General features: G+C 46.8%; 2 protein-coding genes across 2 annotated transcripts; one reads left to right on the top strand and one right to left on the bottom strand.

Annotated features, from left to right (window-relative positions):
- Positions 1-238: 238 nt before the first annotated feature.
- On the bottom strand, positions 239-7,573 carry LOC308457368 (lysozyme C, milk isozyme-like). The gene is made up of 4 exons (XM_080971129.1): positions 7,378-7,573; positions 5,041-5,202; positions 2,476-2,554; positions 239-553 (listed from the first exon to the last, which is right to left on the bottom strand). The coding sequence occupies exons 1-4, from the start codon at positions 7,511-7,513 to the stop codon at positions 487-489; spliced, it is 444 nt and encodes a 147-aa protein (XP_080827255.1). The 5' UTR covers positions 7,514-7,573; the 3' UTR covers positions 239-486.
- A 5,477-nt stretch (positions 7,574-13,050) lies between these two features.
- Positions 13,051-13,974, top strand: LOC308457876 (olfactory receptor 10R2-like; the record flags this gene model as incomplete). The annotated part of the gene is made up of 1 exon (XM_080972106.1): positions 13,051-13,974. The coding sequence occupies one exon, from the start codon at positions 13,051-13,053 to the stop codon at positions 13,972-13,974; it is 924 nt and encodes a 307-aa protein (XP_080828232.1).
- Positions 13,975-17,362: the final 3,388 nt, after the last annotated feature.

The raw sequence follows: 17,362 nt of genomic DNA, 5'->3' as shown, positions 1-17,362 counted from the left end.
GCACTGCAACCCCATATTCGCCTTTGACTGGACTTTACCGTCCAGGGGTCCTTTGTCTTTTTTTTTTTACCTTGCCTCCCAATTATGAAATAATAATAATAATAATAATAATAATAATAGTTTTTCCTTAATAATCAATAAGTACTCAGTGGAATCAGGGAACAGAGCAATGTTTGATTGCTTCTTGCTTCTTATCCCTCCCATTCACTCATCAAACAGGAAAAGAGTTCTAACTGGACTCAATTTATTGAAGTTCTTAAAGCAGAGAAACCCACAATGGCAAGCAAGATCGCTGCCCACTCCAGACACATTTTTTAAAAATACATTCTCTCCTTCCTGTAGAAAGAAAGCTATTCTACTGCACCATGGGAGTTACAGTATGTAAATGCTTGTATAGAAAGAAGCAGCTGGATTTTGCTTGTAGAGATCACTGTCACTAAAGGAAAAATCCAGAGAAATGCTGGATCTCATACAGGACTATGGAGCTCAAAGGCTGCAGCCAGCTGTCCACTCGGAGAGATCCTTTCCTTTGCAATGGTTCTTCCAAGCAACCCTGAAAGAAAGAAAAATGAAAGCAAAAAATGAGGATGGTGGGGAGTAAGGCGACTGCTCTTTGGACTGCAATGGGTGAAATGGATTGCTTTTAAGAACCTCAGAAAGCTTCCCAGTGAGGCCTCAGCATCAGCTGCTCATTCCTTCTTCCTGTTCACTGTGTGACCTTGACTGGGCCAGACTAACCACAGAATCACATAATGTTTTGCCCCCTGGTCCCCCTCCTGCTCCCTTGCAATCTATTTAAAACCCATCCCTGATTTTTTTCTTTTCTTTTCTTCTCTTTTAACAACAAAGGGACTGGTACAATTTACAAGGCACATCATGGCTTCTTCAAGAAATAAATCATTCCCAAGTTCATGTTACATACATTAAAGTTGCCAAATGCCTATAACTGCCCTTGTGGTGTATTTTTGTAAGTCTTACAAGATGCATGTGTAACAAGGTTCTTCCAGTGGTGTAAAATGATTATTTTCCTCTTTTCCTTGCATAATCTGCATTTTAAGGGCAATTTTCTTTCTATTGCTAAAATCCAAACTGGTCTGTACTATACTGTTCAGTTTAAGCTACCCAGATTTCCCCCCTGTCAGGTGATGATTTATCTGGCTGCAATTAGGAAATGCAAAATTAAGTTCTTAAACTTGATAAGCTCATTATACCCTGTAAACATAGAAAGCCAAAAACATTCTGGAGTAAATTCAATATTATCACTTGTAATGCTAATCAGTTCCCTTTGGACATTAGACCAGAACCTTCATATTGAGGTGCAATTCCATCAGAAGAATGACCAGTGCTGGTGGTCAATGTAGAGTCTACCTATCCACACCCCAGAATTACCTGATGAAACCTTATTTGTCATGGAACTTTAAGCATGCTAAAAACCAGCTTTCTCAAACCTGGTGCCTTCTGTGTATTTTGGACCATAACTCCCATCATCCCTGACCGTTGGCCACACTGGCTGAAGGTGATGGAAATTAGAGTTCAAACTATTGGGAGGCGCCAGACTGGGGAAAGCTGCTCAAGATCCTTGGTTTTGTTTCCCTTCTCCTAGTTTTCTCATAAACCACATTTTACCCCCAGGGCCAAGAGTAAATGGGAAAGCTGCAGTACATGAGCCTAATAAGAGCCCAGCTGGGTCAGGTGGAAGGACCATCTCTGGCAGCATCCTGAACCGCTTGCTGTGCTGTGCAATGCCATGCCTTGTAGTGGCCTTGAATGTAAGAACATGTTCCCCAGCAATTTGCCAGGCATTTATTAGGACTTTGCTTTGGAAGAAATCAGACTCTCCCACTGGCTCAAGACTGCAATACCTCAAGGACCACCTCAAGTGCTGCCTCAATACTGCTGTGCCCTTCTGTTGCAGGGCTCTCTTGGAAATGGTTTATCCGTGTGAACCAGGAAGTGACCTCTCCAGACAACGGAACAACTCTTCTAATCTCTGCAGCTGCGATCTCCAGCGTGACACCAACACTGTTAGGCAGTGCGCATGTGTACTTCATCTGTTTCCCTCCCTCCCACTGACTCCTCAGCACAGCCAGGGTGCTGGCAACCCATGCTACACCACTGTAAGCTGGGATTTGAACTCAGGCCTCCCAGGTCCATCACTTTTGACCACTGCTTTACAGTGGCTCAGTTGTTAGACTGTTCCCTTAAACTCACACCTGGGTACTTGTGTTGCTGTGGCAAAGAGCTGAAAGAAAATGCTGACCTTACTTACAGCTCCCAACAGGCAAGAGCCACCAAAAGTCATTGCTGTACGTTTAAGGAAGCATCTTTGAGGCACCACCAGTGCCTAGTGAGGAAGCATCTTTAGCTGCTAGCTGCAACAAAGCCTAGTGAAAGACATGTCTCTATGCAGTCACAACAATTGAAATCTCAGCTGCTTTTGAGTCTTGCCAGCAGTGAGAAGTTAGCAAGACTCACCAGGCATCCATCCCTTGGGGGTCACGAACAACTGTCTTAGTGCACTCAATGTCATCTGTGATGTCGTCATTTGTGAAAGCTGTTGACAAAATTAGCAGAAAGAAAAGGAGGGTATTTGGTTTTCTAAAGAGCTTTTTTCCAACCCCATAAAGCACATCCTGCCTTTGCACTCAGGAAGGATACATTGGGTTGCCTCAGAAATGTGGAAGTGCTTTTCCTTTCAAATGCAAAGCCGGAATACTTTGGGGGAGCATTTAGAGCATTTCCCCTTTGAACTGGCCTTCAGATATTGGGGCAGGGCTGGAGAGTATGTTTCAGCCTGAGGGCCACAATTCCTCTTATGGGGGCCACATGCTAGTGCAGAGGCAAAAGTGGGTGGGTCAAAGGATAGGACTCTTTGTGCAGCCAGCTACAGTAGCCACAGAACAGTCAGAGTTTTCAACCCCCATCTTGTCTTGTTATCCTCCAGGCAGGCAAGCAAGGGGGTCTCATCACAGTTCAAGGGCACATTCAGGTGAAGCACTTGGGCTGCACACAGAACAGGGCCATGAGAGAGGGCATGGTCAAGGGAAAGTCATGCGAGGTGGACAGATAGGTCTGGAAGGCCACATTTGCCCTGAAGTTCTCCCTCCCTGTGTGGGGGTTAATTATAGTGACTGCAAGTTCAAGAGAAAGGTTTCCCCTCTCCCCTCATCTTATGTGCCCCATGCCCTTGCCAAATCTGCTTCAGAGGGTCAGGGGGACCCTTAGAACAGATTGAGGGGTCGTGCTGGGAGAGGAGAGGGGCATAATGTTCCAATGTGGAAACAGAAATCCTTGGCTTATGGAACATTTATTTAGGGCTGTGTTAGATTCCACCCTGTGCTAGCTACTCAGTAACAGCTGTAGGAATCCTAACAGCGCTACTTATTCACACAATTAATTCACCTTACTCAAAGCATTCTGGCTGTCATTATGGATGGGTGAAAGCCTGAAAATGTATTTTCTTACATTAGAATCACGGGGGGCTAAAGAGTGTGTCTGGGAATAGGTAGTGGGTTTTTTAATTGGGGGGGGGGGGGCATTCAAGATGCACTGCCTCCCCTTCCATTCTTGGCTGACGCTTGGAGAAAGGGGAGCAGAAGGAGCCACTGTGTTGATGATGCTTTCCCATCTAAGTTCAAGAACTGGGTTTGGGGGCAAAGAGGAGCAATTCTTCAGAACTATTCATCAGAGAGGGATAGGTAATGGTTTTTATTTGCTTCTCCAGCAAGACACAGCTGTTGGCAAGGAACAGGGGGTGAACTTATTTGCACTTCCTGAAATAATATGCAATCTTAAAGACAGATGCCTTTCAAAACACAGTTTCAAAATCTCTAAATCCAGTTATCATTCCTAATCTTTCAATGCAGTTCTCCAGCCAAATAATATGCATGGTAGGGGAAAACCCATATATTAATGAGAACAACATAGAAAGATGCATTACATTAGTTACAGTTGCATACAAATGCAACCAAAAATGCAAAGGAATGTGCTACTCTTAAAAAAAAAACAATTTTAGGCAGAAATATGGAGAACTGAACTTTAGACAGGGAAAATGAGAAACTGCCTTACTGTAAGGCTATTTCTAAATGGCCATTGCTGTGGTGGTGGAGTTGCAAGGGTGAGGCAAAGGACACAGGGGCAGGATGTATGAGCAACAGATGAGACCTCTATAGGGCACCAGAGACACCAGGAATAAGCAAGACAATAGCCATGCATTAGTTACTATCACTGTATGGTGGGGGGGAAGTGGGTATGACAGCATCTCCTGCCATTCAGCAAGAAGATTTCACTGCCGCCATAATAATAATAATAATAATAATAATAATTTATTTATACCCCACCCATCTGGCATACACCACTCTGGCAAGACAGTCTGTGGGCAGGGAGGGTCTCATCCTGCGTACCAGATGGAGCTGATAAACAGCTGCCCTGGACACAGAATTGACCTGCGCTTCCATGGACAGCCGTGAGTCCAGAATGACTTCTAGGCTCTGCACCTGGTCCTTCAGGGACACAGTGACCCTATTCAGGACCAGGGAGTCCCCCACACCTGCCCACCCCCTTTGGCTGATTAAACAATCTAGAGCCTTTTAAAGAATAATAATATTATAATTTTAACAATAATAGTATTAACAATAATAATAACTGGAATTGACAGATTTGTCCTCCCTCGTCGTTGCTTCTGTGAACCTGTGACGACCTTCTGGACTGCAGGGAGCCTGGGCCCCCAAGATAGATGGTGGGTCAGGGCAACAAGAGAGAAGCCCGAGGTTGTTGAGGTGGACAAAGCAAGGCTAGGCCTGTCCCTGGTCTTTGCTTATTAGAATAGAGGCACAAGCTGGGATGTCTTGGGGGTGGGTGGCAATAGAAATGTAGTGATAAGGTGGGGAATGAGGTTTCTAAGTGAGCGTGTGGATTGCAGAGGGAGAATGGTAACTGAAGGGAGACAAATTGGGTGCTTCCTTCAAAAACACAACCCATCCTCTCTGGAAAATTGCAGAGGCCTTTTGCTGGCCATCTGTATGGCACCAAGTTGCTTACCACTGCAGGAGATTCTGCATCCATTGGCTGTTTCGCCCTGCTGATTGTCACACCAATAGCGACTGTTTATTTGAAAAACCCCATAGTCCTGGCTGCCATCTGTGTTTGGTGGCCCCACAGCGCTACTTTCGTATTTGCTTTCATGATAAGCTGTGCAGATCCCTGGAACAAAGTGAGAAGGAAAAGGGCCAGAGGAGAGAGGGAGATTATTCCCCCCCTTCAAAGTTGCAATAACTTGAAACAAAGTAACTTTAAAACATTCTGTCAGTTAACTGTAGCAAATGTGTGTGACTTAAAAAAAAACCAGCATTGAAAAGAAACGTTTAGGGTTGTGCATTGGATTCAGGCACTGCCTGAACTGAACCCGACTGATCTGGGCTTTTGCCAAGATGAGTGGAGGCAGCCCTGGACTGCTGCATATATGGGGCTATTGGGTGGGGCATCAAGCAGGGAGAGGGAGAGGCAGGTAACCCTAGCACAGGGGTCAGCAACCTTTTTCAACCATGGGCCGGTCCACTGTCCCTCAGATCTTGTGGGGGGCCGGACTATATTTTGGAGAAAAAATAATGAACGAATTCCTATGCCCCACAAATAACCCAGAGGTGCATTTTAAATAAAAGGACACATTCTACTCATGTAAAAACACACTGATTCCTGGACCGTCTGTGGGCCGGATTGAGAAGGCGATTGGGCCGCATCCTGTCCTCGTGTCTTAGGTTGCCTACCCATGCCCTAGCACTTGTAAACCAGTACCCAGGAGGAACGAATCCTCCATTTACCAGCTGATGAGCAAAGGATTTGATGCTACTGTGCCCTGGAGTGATGTGCTTTGCAAAGCAGCCCCCCCCCCTTGAATCCTCAGTGAAGGTGGAAGCGGGGAGGAGAGACAGCTCTTAGAATCACAGAATGATAGAACTGTAGAGTTGGAAGAGTCATCTAGTCCAACCTCCTGCAGTGCTAAAGTATCCCTGGCCATCCAACCTCTGCTTAAAATCTCCCTGCAAAGGAGAGTCCTCTACCTTCTGAGGGAGACTGTTCCACTGTCAAACAGCTCTTCCCATCAGGAAGCACTTCCTGATGTTTAGTTGGAATCTCCTTCCTTGTAACTTGAATCCATTGGTTTGGGTTCTACTCTCTGGAGCAGGAGGAAACAAGCTTGCTCCCTCTTCCCTGTGACAGCCCTTGAGATATTTGAAGATAGCTATCATATCTCCTCTCAGTCTCCTCTTATCCAGGCCAAACATACCCAACTCCCTCAACCATTCCTCATAAAGCTTGGTTTCCAGATCCTTGGTAATCTTGCTCATGAATATCCAGCTTGTGAATATCCTTCTTAAATTGTGCTGCCTAGAGCTGGACACAATGGGGTATACTAGTTGGGTAAGAGAGTGGGGGGGGGGATCGCATCTGGCAATCAGTGCTTCCCTTTGCTTTCAGATAGTACATGGGTAGATGAATCTAAAAATCCCAGGACACAATTTTTTATGGCCTCAAGCAGCTATGGTGGCCTATTTACCAGAAATAATTTATTTAGCATTAACTCTGGAAATGTATACTCGATTCTGACAAAACTCAGCCTTCTAGAGCAAAATATACACCAGGAGCCTTAGTTAGGTTGGAATCGAGTGTACACTTCCAGAGTTAATGCTAAATACATTACTTCTGCTAAGTGAGCCTCCATAGCTGCAAGAGGGCCATGAAAATTTATGTCCCAGGCTTTTTAGGCTCATCTACCCATGCGCTATCTGAAAGCAAAGGGGTGCATTTGTTGCCAGGAGTGAAATATATTGGCTACGTGGGTGGCGCTGTTGTCTAAACCACTGAGCCTCTTGAGCTTGCCGACCAGAAGGGTCGATGGTTCGAATCCCTTCAACGAGGTGAGCTCCTGTTGCTCTGTCCCAGCTCCTGCCAACCTAGCAGTTAGAAAGCACACCAGTGAAAGTAGATAAATAGGTACTGCTGTGGCAGGAAAGTAAACAGCCTTTCCGTCACGGTGTCCTGTTGCGCCAGAAGTGGTTTCGTCATGCTGGCCACATGACTTGGAAGCTGACTGTGGAGAAACGCTGGCTCCCTCAGCCTGAAGAGAGATGAGCACCACAACCCCAGAGTTGCCTTAGACTGGACTTGACCATCCAGGGGTCCTTTACTTCTTCTTTTTTATATTGGCATTATTTCCCACTCTCCCACCCCACTAGTATGTTTAATCAGGGTTTCAAAAACTCTAGTTAAACATTAGCCTCATACTGAAAATGATTCTGGGCTGGATCCTGGTTGGGCAGGATTTGTCCCCAAACACCTAAAAATGCAAAGATGGAGGGAAAGGAAGAGCAAACTCACAGTCGGCCAGGCTAATGCCATGGTATCCATCCAGCCCATGCTGTTTCAGAAGTGCAGCCAGTTCACATTTCTCAAATACTTTGGCTTCATTCACCGAAATGAGGAGGCAGAAGAGAGTGAGGGCCAGAACCTTCATCTCTGCAAGTCCCTGGAGAGTGATGTTTGGGTTCCCTTGGATTCCCAGTGGCTTTTATAGTCCAGAGTTCCTGGAGTGTCCAAACGGTAAACAGGATGGTGATTGCGATATGTGCATGTGTGGCAATAGCAAAAAATGTTGCAGTTCTGAGTTGACCTGGACACAAAACAAAATCTCAACATTTACCGGTACTCATCATGGAATAAAATTAAAATAGGCAGAAAAACTAAACACAGAATCACAAGTTTTAAAAGTGCCTTAATCAACAAATCATTTAATCATCCATTGCCACATATTACATGAGAACTGATACAATCTCATATTTATATTCCCAGAGGCTGGAGTCCCAGAATACTCCAGCTATAATTTTCCCTCCCAGCAACTACAGTTTAAGGGTTGAACTGTTGTGGCCCCAGAGGTGATATATACAACCAACCAGCTTGGAGGCTTCACACAAGGTTAGATGACTTATCTTAGAACATATGAATAATTATTTTAAAAATAGATACATTACCAGACCCTCCAAGTGTCCCTATTTTCCAGGGATGTCCCTGATTTAGAGAAGCCATCCCGGTTTCTGATTTGACCCCGGAATGTCCCACTTTTCCTTAGGATGTCCCTATTTTCATTGGAGAAATGTTGGAGGGTATGGAGTTATCTGACTCCCCAAGCCGTCTGAAGGCAATCCTGTACAGGGAAGTTTCTTACATTTAATGTTTTATTGTGTTTTTATATATGTTGGAAGCTGCCCAGAGTGACTGGGGCAACCCAGTAAGATTTGTGGGGTATAAATAGCAAAATTATCGTTATGGAATGGGACGTTCCTATTTTCATCAGATAAATGTTGGAGGGTATACTTTGTAGCCGGGCAATTTCTCATTTTCTGCACAGATCTTATGTACTATCTCCCAGGATACTTGGAGGTAAGGACCAACAACATGTATATATTCATCTGTCACTCTCCTCGGCCGCCCAAACATCCTGAGCTGCACATTTAGGGGATTTGAGGCTCAGGGGCTGGCAGAAGGGAGTCTGGGGACGGAAATTATTGTGAGGTGACCAATAGACAGAGAAAAAATAGAAGCTTTTGGAGACGAAAAAGGGACCAGTACAGAACTTTAATATCACAGCTGTCAGGGCTATGACATGAACTATGTGTGTATCTGAAGAAGTGTGCATGCACACGAAAGCTTATGCCCAGAACAAACTTAGTTGGTCTCTAAGATGCTACTGGACAAAAAAATAAAAAATAAAAAAAATTATATATATATTTCAGCCATGAACAATGTCATTCTTGGCCAGCTGCCTTCTGCTTTTAGGGCTCTGCTCTGTTATTCTAGTGCAGAGGCTCTCAAAGGGTGTGGTGGCAGAGGATGGCAACTGGGGTGGGACGATTCAAGGACAATATTATACTTGGGGAAGGATTCATGTTCTTATGTAGCTGCATTGTTTTCTACTTTCTGGATGTCCCATCATCATATTTGAGATCCACTGTTCTAGTGATTGAAGGAGACTAGGAGTAGAAGGATTTGTCCATTTTGGTTTCCTCAGTTTCACATTTTTGCAACCTCAAATTCAGTTCATGACACTTCTTCAGCAATTTGCAAAAATAATAATAATAAAAAATTCCTAATGAAAATTCATTAGTATTTTAGTGTGAATTTCTCCTAAAAACACATTTTTGTATGCACTTTGAAATTATGTACACATTTTTGAAAGCAATTTCCTCTAATAGAAGGCATTTTTGTATGTTATTTTCACTAATACATTAATCTTTATGCACACTTTCTTTAATATATGCATTTTTGCAAACATTGGTTGGAGAAGTGCACCACAACATTCAAGTAAGTGCAGATTTCAAAGGGTACCTGTTTTTCCATTTGTGTACTGTGTCATAAAGTGTGAATAGATTTGTCTTTAAAATGCTAATGGAATTGACAACCTTCCACCATTCCTACTGGAGACCACTAACATCAAACCCTCCAAGTGTCCCTATTTTCCAGGGATGTCCCAGATTTACAGAAGCCGTCCCAGTTTCTGATTTGATACTAGACTGTCCCGTTTTCCCTTACGATGTCCCTATTTTATCAGAGAAATGTTGAAGGGTATGGAGTTATTCAACTGCTGAGCCATCTGAATAGTATAGGTGTCAGGGGTTCAGGAGCAGAGGCAAGGGCAAGGGAGGAAACAGAGAGCGAGGGGGAGGAGGCAGAAGAAAAGATGAGTGATGACGACGACCCGAGATCTCCGAGTCTTTCCAGTGAATCAGAAGATTCACAGAAAGGAGCACCAGTGGCCAGGGCAAGGGGGGAGCCTAGGGGGACACCCCAGGAAGATAGAGCCAGAGGGGACTCAGAGGGGAGCAGTTGGAAATCGGGACCAGCGTCACCGCCAGAGAGCAGGGAAGAGGAAGGGCGCCAGGGATCAAGCGCTGGCAGCTCACAACAGGGGGGAGGGCACGAGTCAGGAGTGGCCACACCTCCATCGGGGAGCGAAGAAACGGTCAGACGGAAGGTGGAAGGTTGGGCGCGCGCGACAAGTTCAAATGCACAGGAAGGTGGCGCAGTAGGCAGCCCGGAAAGGGAGCCAGGTCCTAAAGCCCGCCGAAAGGAGGGAGAAGAGTCAGGGGGGTCAGCGTCAGCGTCAGAGGAATCCCGGAAGGAAGAGACCCCGGGGGGCAGAGGGACCCAGAGAAGAACAGTCAGGCGGAAAAGGTGGAGCAAGGCTAGGATATTAAGTTGGTGTACAAGGGGCGGAGACTCAGATGGAGCTTCGCCGATCTAACCATTAGACGTAGGGTTGCACGCAGCAGCTTGAGAATGGAAACTGTAACTCAATAAAGACTTTTATTTAATGATCGCTGGCTAGCGTGATCCTCTGTGAGCTAGGATCTGGAAGCAACTCTGACAATAGGGAATTTTAAAAAATGTTTAATGTTTTATTATGTTTTTATATGTGTTGGAAGCTGCCCAAAGTGGCAACCCAGTCAGTTGGGTGGGGTATAAATAGTAAAATTATTATTATTATTATTATTGAATAGGACATCTCTATTTTCATCAGAGAAATGCTGAAGGGTGTGTAACATTTCCCCGAAGAAAGCCGAAGGCATTTCAAAAGAGGGATCATTTCTTGTAATATGCAACCCCCCCACACCCAGTTTCACCAGCTTGTGCAGGTTGGTTTGTTTTTTGCATTGTTGCAAAACCTGGAAAACCTGAATGAACAGTCTATTTCCCGTGTGCCACTTTTGCATGTGTTCATTCCTAAATCCTTTCTGCCCTGTTGCCTCATTTGCCTTAAAAAATTCCACAAACATTCATATTTAAATATATTCTAAACATATTTTGCCCCAAAGGCAAAATGACCGATTTATTGATTATACATCCCAGTGGTTTTGTGTTGTTGTTTTTTACACAAAATTTGTGAGCAAATTAGATAACATTAACTAGTCACTGAACGTTCATTCTGAATAGTTTTGGGGGAGCTTATTCGAGGTTGCATCAAACAGTTGCTGCCCTCCATTTCCCAGTGCATTTCTCTACCACTTTCTGCATTGCAAAATGTCTGGGGTTTTGGTGGTGGCGGGGTGGGGGGCGGGAAGAGGAAATTATTTTTTTGCACAATAATGCCCAATCAACTTTTGCCAAATCAAAAATTGCAAAACCTGAATATGTTGCTATATGATTGAATTCCACCTGAAAAGAGTGAAAATATGAAAGTATTCCTAACCCAGGTCTGAATCCAACGACTGTTGTGCTTCCCACCTGTTCCTTCACCAGTCCTTTTCTAGACTACTTTTATAGCAAATCTATGCATTTTATTCTGTAGTGCGCAATTGAAAATGCCTTCTTGAGTGGAGACCTGCATTGCAACATTTGGAGAAGCGTGAAATCGGAAGGATCTGCCCATTAGCCCAGGAGCTGCAGGTTGGGTCAGAGCCAGTCAGGTCAGTTCATATGGGAAATTGCAAAAGGACAACTTCTTCACCTGTCCTGAACTGAGGAGACAGTGGGGGGGTGTTTCTCGGATGAAGGGTCACATTCCCTTCTGAGGGCCAAACGCCAGTGGTGGGTGAGGCCAGAAGCAAAAGCAGGAGAACAGTGACTATACATTTTACATTTGTACAGATTAGTTTCTACACACACTCACCCCCCCTCTATGCCCCATTCAAGGAAGCAAGAGTCATTTTCAGACTTTGAGGACACATTCCAGCCAGGACAAAGCACTCAAGGAGGGTGCAAAGCATGGGCAGTGAGGGGCCTGGCAGAGAGTCCTGGTGTGAAATGAAGCCAGAATACTTCTGAATAAGAGCTAGAGGCACAGGAACAGAGTCCAGTAAAAAGTCCTAGCTGAGCCCCTGGCAACCTTGTGGTGCACAGGTTCTATATCTCTCTAGCACACCATCATTTCCCCCATGCTCTAATGCTGCTTGCAAAGTTCGTGCTAATATGAGCTCCAGTTTGGTGAATGCACATCCACCCAGAGCTGGGCTTAAATCTGCTCAGAAAAGCATTTCCATTTTTCTGAGAGTTTTCTTTTGGAGGTTCTTGTTGAACTGATGGAAAATTTCAGCCACATGCCACCATCATCCTGAGAATATTTAGCAAAATGGCCCACACCAATTTCCCCCCAAAAGTGGAGAATAGGGATCCTGCGTAAATATTGCTTACTCTTGTTTTTGACAGGAAGAATGGATTTGGCTCCTATCCCTTTCTTCCTTAGCCCATTGCTTCATTCATCTAACAACATGAATTCACAAAATAGTAAATAGTACCCCTCCTTATTAACTGAGCTGAAATTTCTTAGAAGATAATTTTCTTTTTTGCCTCCTCCCCAACCCTTTCAAAATTCCACTGGTCAACAGAGAACATGCACACATACACCAGTTTGCTGCTCACAAGCAGGATGGAGGCTATATTTGCTCATGTGCAGAAAAAAATCTTCCACAAGGTGATTGCTCATAGGGGTTATATGAACAGTTACCAAGTGGTGAACACTGGACTGAATCTGGTAAATGAGAGTTTTCCATAGCTGCAAAGTGTTTGTCTGCTGTGTGAAACCTTGCTTCGCCTCTGCTTCACTACTAACACAGGTCATAGCTTGTTTTATATGATAAAGCACAGCAGGGTTATATACTACAGTTATAACTACTGTGGTGCATGAGAGAATATTGCCAAACACAAATTAGTTGGCTTATTTTTTTGGCAGGTTTGGCCTTATTTTTTGATTGTATTCTAATTGGCTGATGTTATAGCTGGCTGTTTTGACTGGGTTTGTGTGTGTGAGAATGTCCTTGGTTTTTCTTCCATAACATTTGTGGTTCTCATGATAGTTTCACAGAATTCTAATGTGCACCTAGGCCCCTCAAAATTGGTGACTCCTGGACTAGAGGGTCAAACCCACAATGACAGTTCAGGTTTACCAATCCTCTTGCATATTTCTGCTAATGGCATTCATAACTGATGTAGGCATATGTCACTCTGTGTTACTTCCACTACAGCTCAGGGATGGTTCATGATCCTTCTGTCAACTGTACCATGGTGACCGAGTTTGTCCTGTTGGGGTTCACTAGTCACCCAGGCTTGGCCCGACTGCTGTTTGGACTCTTCCTCCTGATGTATGCAGTGACCTTGGCAGGCAACGGGCTGATTATGACTGTGGTGTGGACTGATCCTCTCCTCCATACACCCATGTACCTCTTCCTGGGCAGCCTTTCATGCTCCGAGACAGCCTACACTTTGGTGGTCATACCACAAATGCTTTGTGACCTGCTGGCTCCCCATAAGCCCTTTCCCTTGGCATCGTGTGCTGCTCAGATGTTCTTCTTTGTGGCCTTAGGTGTGGCTGACTGTCTGCTGTTGACAGCCATGGCATGGGACCGCTATGTGGCCATTTGCCTCCCACTACACTATGGGACCTTCATGAGCCAACGGATTTGTTGGGGCCTAGTGATGGGGTCTGTCTGTGGTGGTTTCATTCTTTCTTCCTTCCTCACTGGAGTGATTTTCTCTTTGCCATTTTGTGCGCCCAACCATATCCCCCATTTCTTCTGTGACATCCCTCCTGTGCTGAGCAGGATATGTCCTGGCTATGGAACTATTGAAGTTACTGTTACAGCCTTGGTTGCCATGATCCTCATCGTCCCTTTCTCCTTCATCATGCTGTCTTACGGGTGCATTTTGATGGCTTCCCTGAACATGAGCTCGTCTCAGTACTGTCGCAAGGCCTTCTCCACCTGTGGAGCCCACTTGACAGTGGTCTTTCTTCACTATGGCTGTGCCATCTTCTCATATGCCAGACCTAAAGGCAGCTATATTGAAGGCCAGGACCATATCCTTGCGGTGTCTTACACTGTTCTCATTCCCATGCTCAACCCTCTGATCTACACTCTAAGGAACAATGAAGTGAAGGGAGCACTTAGGAAGATGATGTGTCGGGGTTGGCTTCTTCCTAAGGGATAGATGAAGCGTTCTACTGAAAATGGACTCCAGATGGACAGTTCTGCATTTCCCTACCCTGTCTTTTTGTGTTTCAGTTCAGTTCCATTTCTATAATGTACATTGTGAAGTAGTTTCCAAGTGCATTGCTTCGCAGAAATATGTATAATAATTCAGTGTTTCACAGATGGTATTTATAAGAACTAAAGAAAGCCTGGCTGAGACACAGAGCCTGCTCTCCTGTCACAGCCCAACTGGAGAAGAGAAAGATACAACTTGGTTCCAGTGTGAAGATGCTTCTCTGACGATCCTTGGGGATCCAACCACTATTTTATCTTACTCATTCATCTGAAAAATGCATTAACCACTTCATGTTCTTAAAACATATAAAAACAGTATAAAATGCTGTTCTGCTCTTTCACAAAATGAACAGACAAGGCTAGGATCACCCCTCTGGCTGCTCACCTCAGATGCTTTTACAGAAAGGTGAGCAGGAGTGTGTGGTTCCTAATGTGTGGTGAGCATGATGCAGGGATTATATTTCAAGAAAGTTTTGTGTTTTTAACGCATAAACTGAATTTGGATAACTTTAACAAAGTCTGGAGGGAAATGGTTTATTTAAGCCCATAAGCAGTTCAGCAGGACTCCGCCCTGTGGCCGCATGAGGGGTGAGGTGTTGCACGAACAAGTATTCAGTGACCCACTCGTACCAGTCTCCCCGGTCCAGGCGCGCCAGCGCCTCTTTTGCCAAGCGCACCATTCTCTCCGCTTGCCCGTTGCTGGATGGATGAAAGGGTGCCGTTAGGGCATGGCGGATGCCCAGTCCCAAAAGATACCGCTCAAAAGTGCCTGACGTGAACTGCAGTCCGTTGTCGGAGACCAGGACATCAGGACACCCATGCGTCGCAAAGAGGCCTCGCAGCACCCGGATGACGGCCTCGGTAGTGGTGGAGGGCATCAGGGCCACCTCCAGCCATTTGGAATAGGCGTCCACCACTACCATAAAGGTCCGGCCGTGAAAGGGGCCGGCTAGATCGATGTGCACCCTCGACCAGGGTGTCTTGGGTGTCTCCCAGGTGTGTCCCTTAGCTGCCAGTGGCGCAGGCCTCGATTCTTAGCACGCTTGACAGGCAGAAACCCAGGCAGTGATGGCATCGTCCATGTTAGGCCACCAGACGTAACACCGAGCCAACGCCTTCATTTTGACGATTCCCGGGTGGCCAATGTGCAGAGCCTTCAGGACACGTTGACGGAGTCTTTGGGGAATCACGACGCGGAATCAGACAGCCGCGATGAGCCAAGAGTTCATGTTGTCTGGTTGCGAATGGTTGGAACTCCGATGCAAAAGGCCCTTGTGGCCACCCCCTCCACACCCAGTTGAGCACACGGCTGATGGTGTGATCCTGGGCAGATGCGGAGGCCACCGTGGCAGCCGATACAGGCGCTGCCGGAAGATCCTCAATCAGGAGGAGCGATGAAGCAGGAGCCGGGTCTTCCACAAACGCTGGAAGAGGGCAACGGCTGAGGGCGTCGGCATGGCCCATCGATTTCTCCGGGCGATGGACGAGCCGGTAGTGGTAAGCAGCCAGGAAAACAGTCCATCGCAGCATGCGCGGCGAGAGGACCGGTGGAGTTGGACGATCACCGGCGAGGAGGCCCAGGAGCGGCTTGTGGTCAGTGATGAGGTCGAAAGTCCTGCCGTAGAGGTATTCATGGAACCTCTTCACTCCAGCCACAAGTGCCAGTGCCTCCTTCTCAAGCTGACTGTAATTCTGTTCAGTCAGAGATAGCGTCCTGGAAAAGTAGGCGAGCGGTGCTTCTCTTCCGTCTGGAAAACGGTGACTAAGGACAGCGCCGATGCCAAAAGGTGAGGCGTCACAGGCAAGGACCAGCGGCCTGGCTTCACTGTACTGTACCAGCACACTGTCCGATGAAAGGAGAGCCTTGACCGCATTGAAGGCCACCGTCTCCCGATGACCCCAGGACCAAGGCGTCTTTGTGCTGAGGAGTAGGTGAAGAGGCTCAGCCACCGTGGCTTTGTGGGGCAGGGACATGTTATAAAAGTTCAGCAGCCCCAGGAACGCCTGCAACTCCGTCTTGTTCTTTGGGATGGGGGCCTGCTGGATAGCGCGGATCGTGGATGTGGTCGGGTTAAGGCCGGAGGCGTCGACAAGATAGCCCAGGAACTCCACCTGTGGAACGGCGATCTGGCACTTCTCCCTCTTTACCTTGAGCCCGGCCTCCTGGAACCTGGTCAGCACGGTACGGAGGCGCTCGAACAGCTGCTGGTGTGAGTCTGCGGACACCAAGACGTCATCCAAATATGGTACCATGCCCGGAAGCCCTTGCAGGAGACACTAGATAAGGCTTTGGAAGATGCCAGGAGCCACACTCACCCCGAACTGCAACCGGCGGCAACGGAATGCCCCTCGGTGGGTGACGATCGTCTGGGCTTCAGCAGTGGCATCATCGATGGGCAGTTGTTGATAGGCTTGGGCAAGGTCCCGCATAGCGAAGACCTTACCCTCACCCAGGGAATGCAGCAGGTGTTGGACAACAGGAACCGGATAAGCGTGCTGCTGAAGTGCCTTGTTGATCGTGCACTTGTAGTCAGCGCAGATTCTCACCGACCCGTCTGGCTTGACCGGCGTGACGAGGGGGGTTTCCCACTTGGCGTGGTCAACCGGCTCCAAAACTCCTTGGGCAAACAGCTTGTCCAGTTGTTCGTCCACCTTAGCCTTGAGAGCAAAGGGAACCCGGCGTGGCTTTAGCTTGATGGGGGCGACTTGTGGATCAAGTCTAAAGGAGATGGGCATACCTGTACAGTATATTGCCCCAAAGTGCCGTCAAAAACCTCGGCAAAGTCTTTGACCAGACCCTCAGTCTCTGCGTTAGAGATGCAGTTGATGCCGGTGACCTCCAGGCCGAGGGCATCAAACCAGTCTAGCCCTAGGAGGCTTGGCCGCTGACCTTCGACCACCACCAGTCGGAGCAGGCCCGAAAAATCCTTGAAGGCAATCTGGAACCGGCCAACGCCTACCACGGGAATGTCATTTCCCTGGTAGTCTCTCAGGTGCACGTGGTGAGAGTCGAGTTGCCTTTTGGACACTCTGGGTACCAGTCTTTTGATGGTGCTCCAAGACACGATGGACAGGGCAGACCCAGTGTCAATCTCCATGTCACATGGAGCTCCTTCGATGAGCACCGTGACGTTCAGCTTGCATCGCGTAGGCGAGTTGGTTTGGCCAATCGTGGTTCCAGACGGGCAGCAGCAGTTGGTGAGAGTGAAACAGCTTTCCTTGGCAGACTGGAGTGAAGACTTGGACTTGCGAGTCGGTGAAGGGGGGGGTGTCAGACAGGGCCGATCGGCAGATTTTAGCGATGTGGCCCCTTCTGGAACACGTCCGACAGA

Source organism: Podarcis pityusensis (assembly GCF_964106645.2).
Source record: "Podarcis pityusensis genome assembly, chromosome: 10".
NCBI lineage: Eukaryota > Metazoa > Chordata > Lepidosauria > Squamata > Lacertidae > Podarcis > Podarcis pityusensis.
Note: the sequence above shows the minus strand (reverse complement) of the source record. Positions and strands in the feature narration are given on the sequence as shown.

Bases quoted from the DNA above. Each gene is read 5' to 3' on its own strand.
- LOC308457368 (XM_080971129.1), bottom strand. From the start codon at position 7,513: ATGAAGGTTCTGGCCCTCACTCTCTTCTGCCTCCTCATTTCGGTGAAT. The intron at 2,555-5,040 runs GTAAGCAACTTG...TTTTGTCAACAG, and splicing joins ATGCAGAATCTCCTGCAGTG to CTTTCACAAATGACGACATC. The intron at 554-2,475 runs GTGAGTCTTGCT...TCTTTCTTTCAG, and splicing joins CCCCAAGGGATGGATGCCTG to GGTTGCTTGGAAGAACCATT.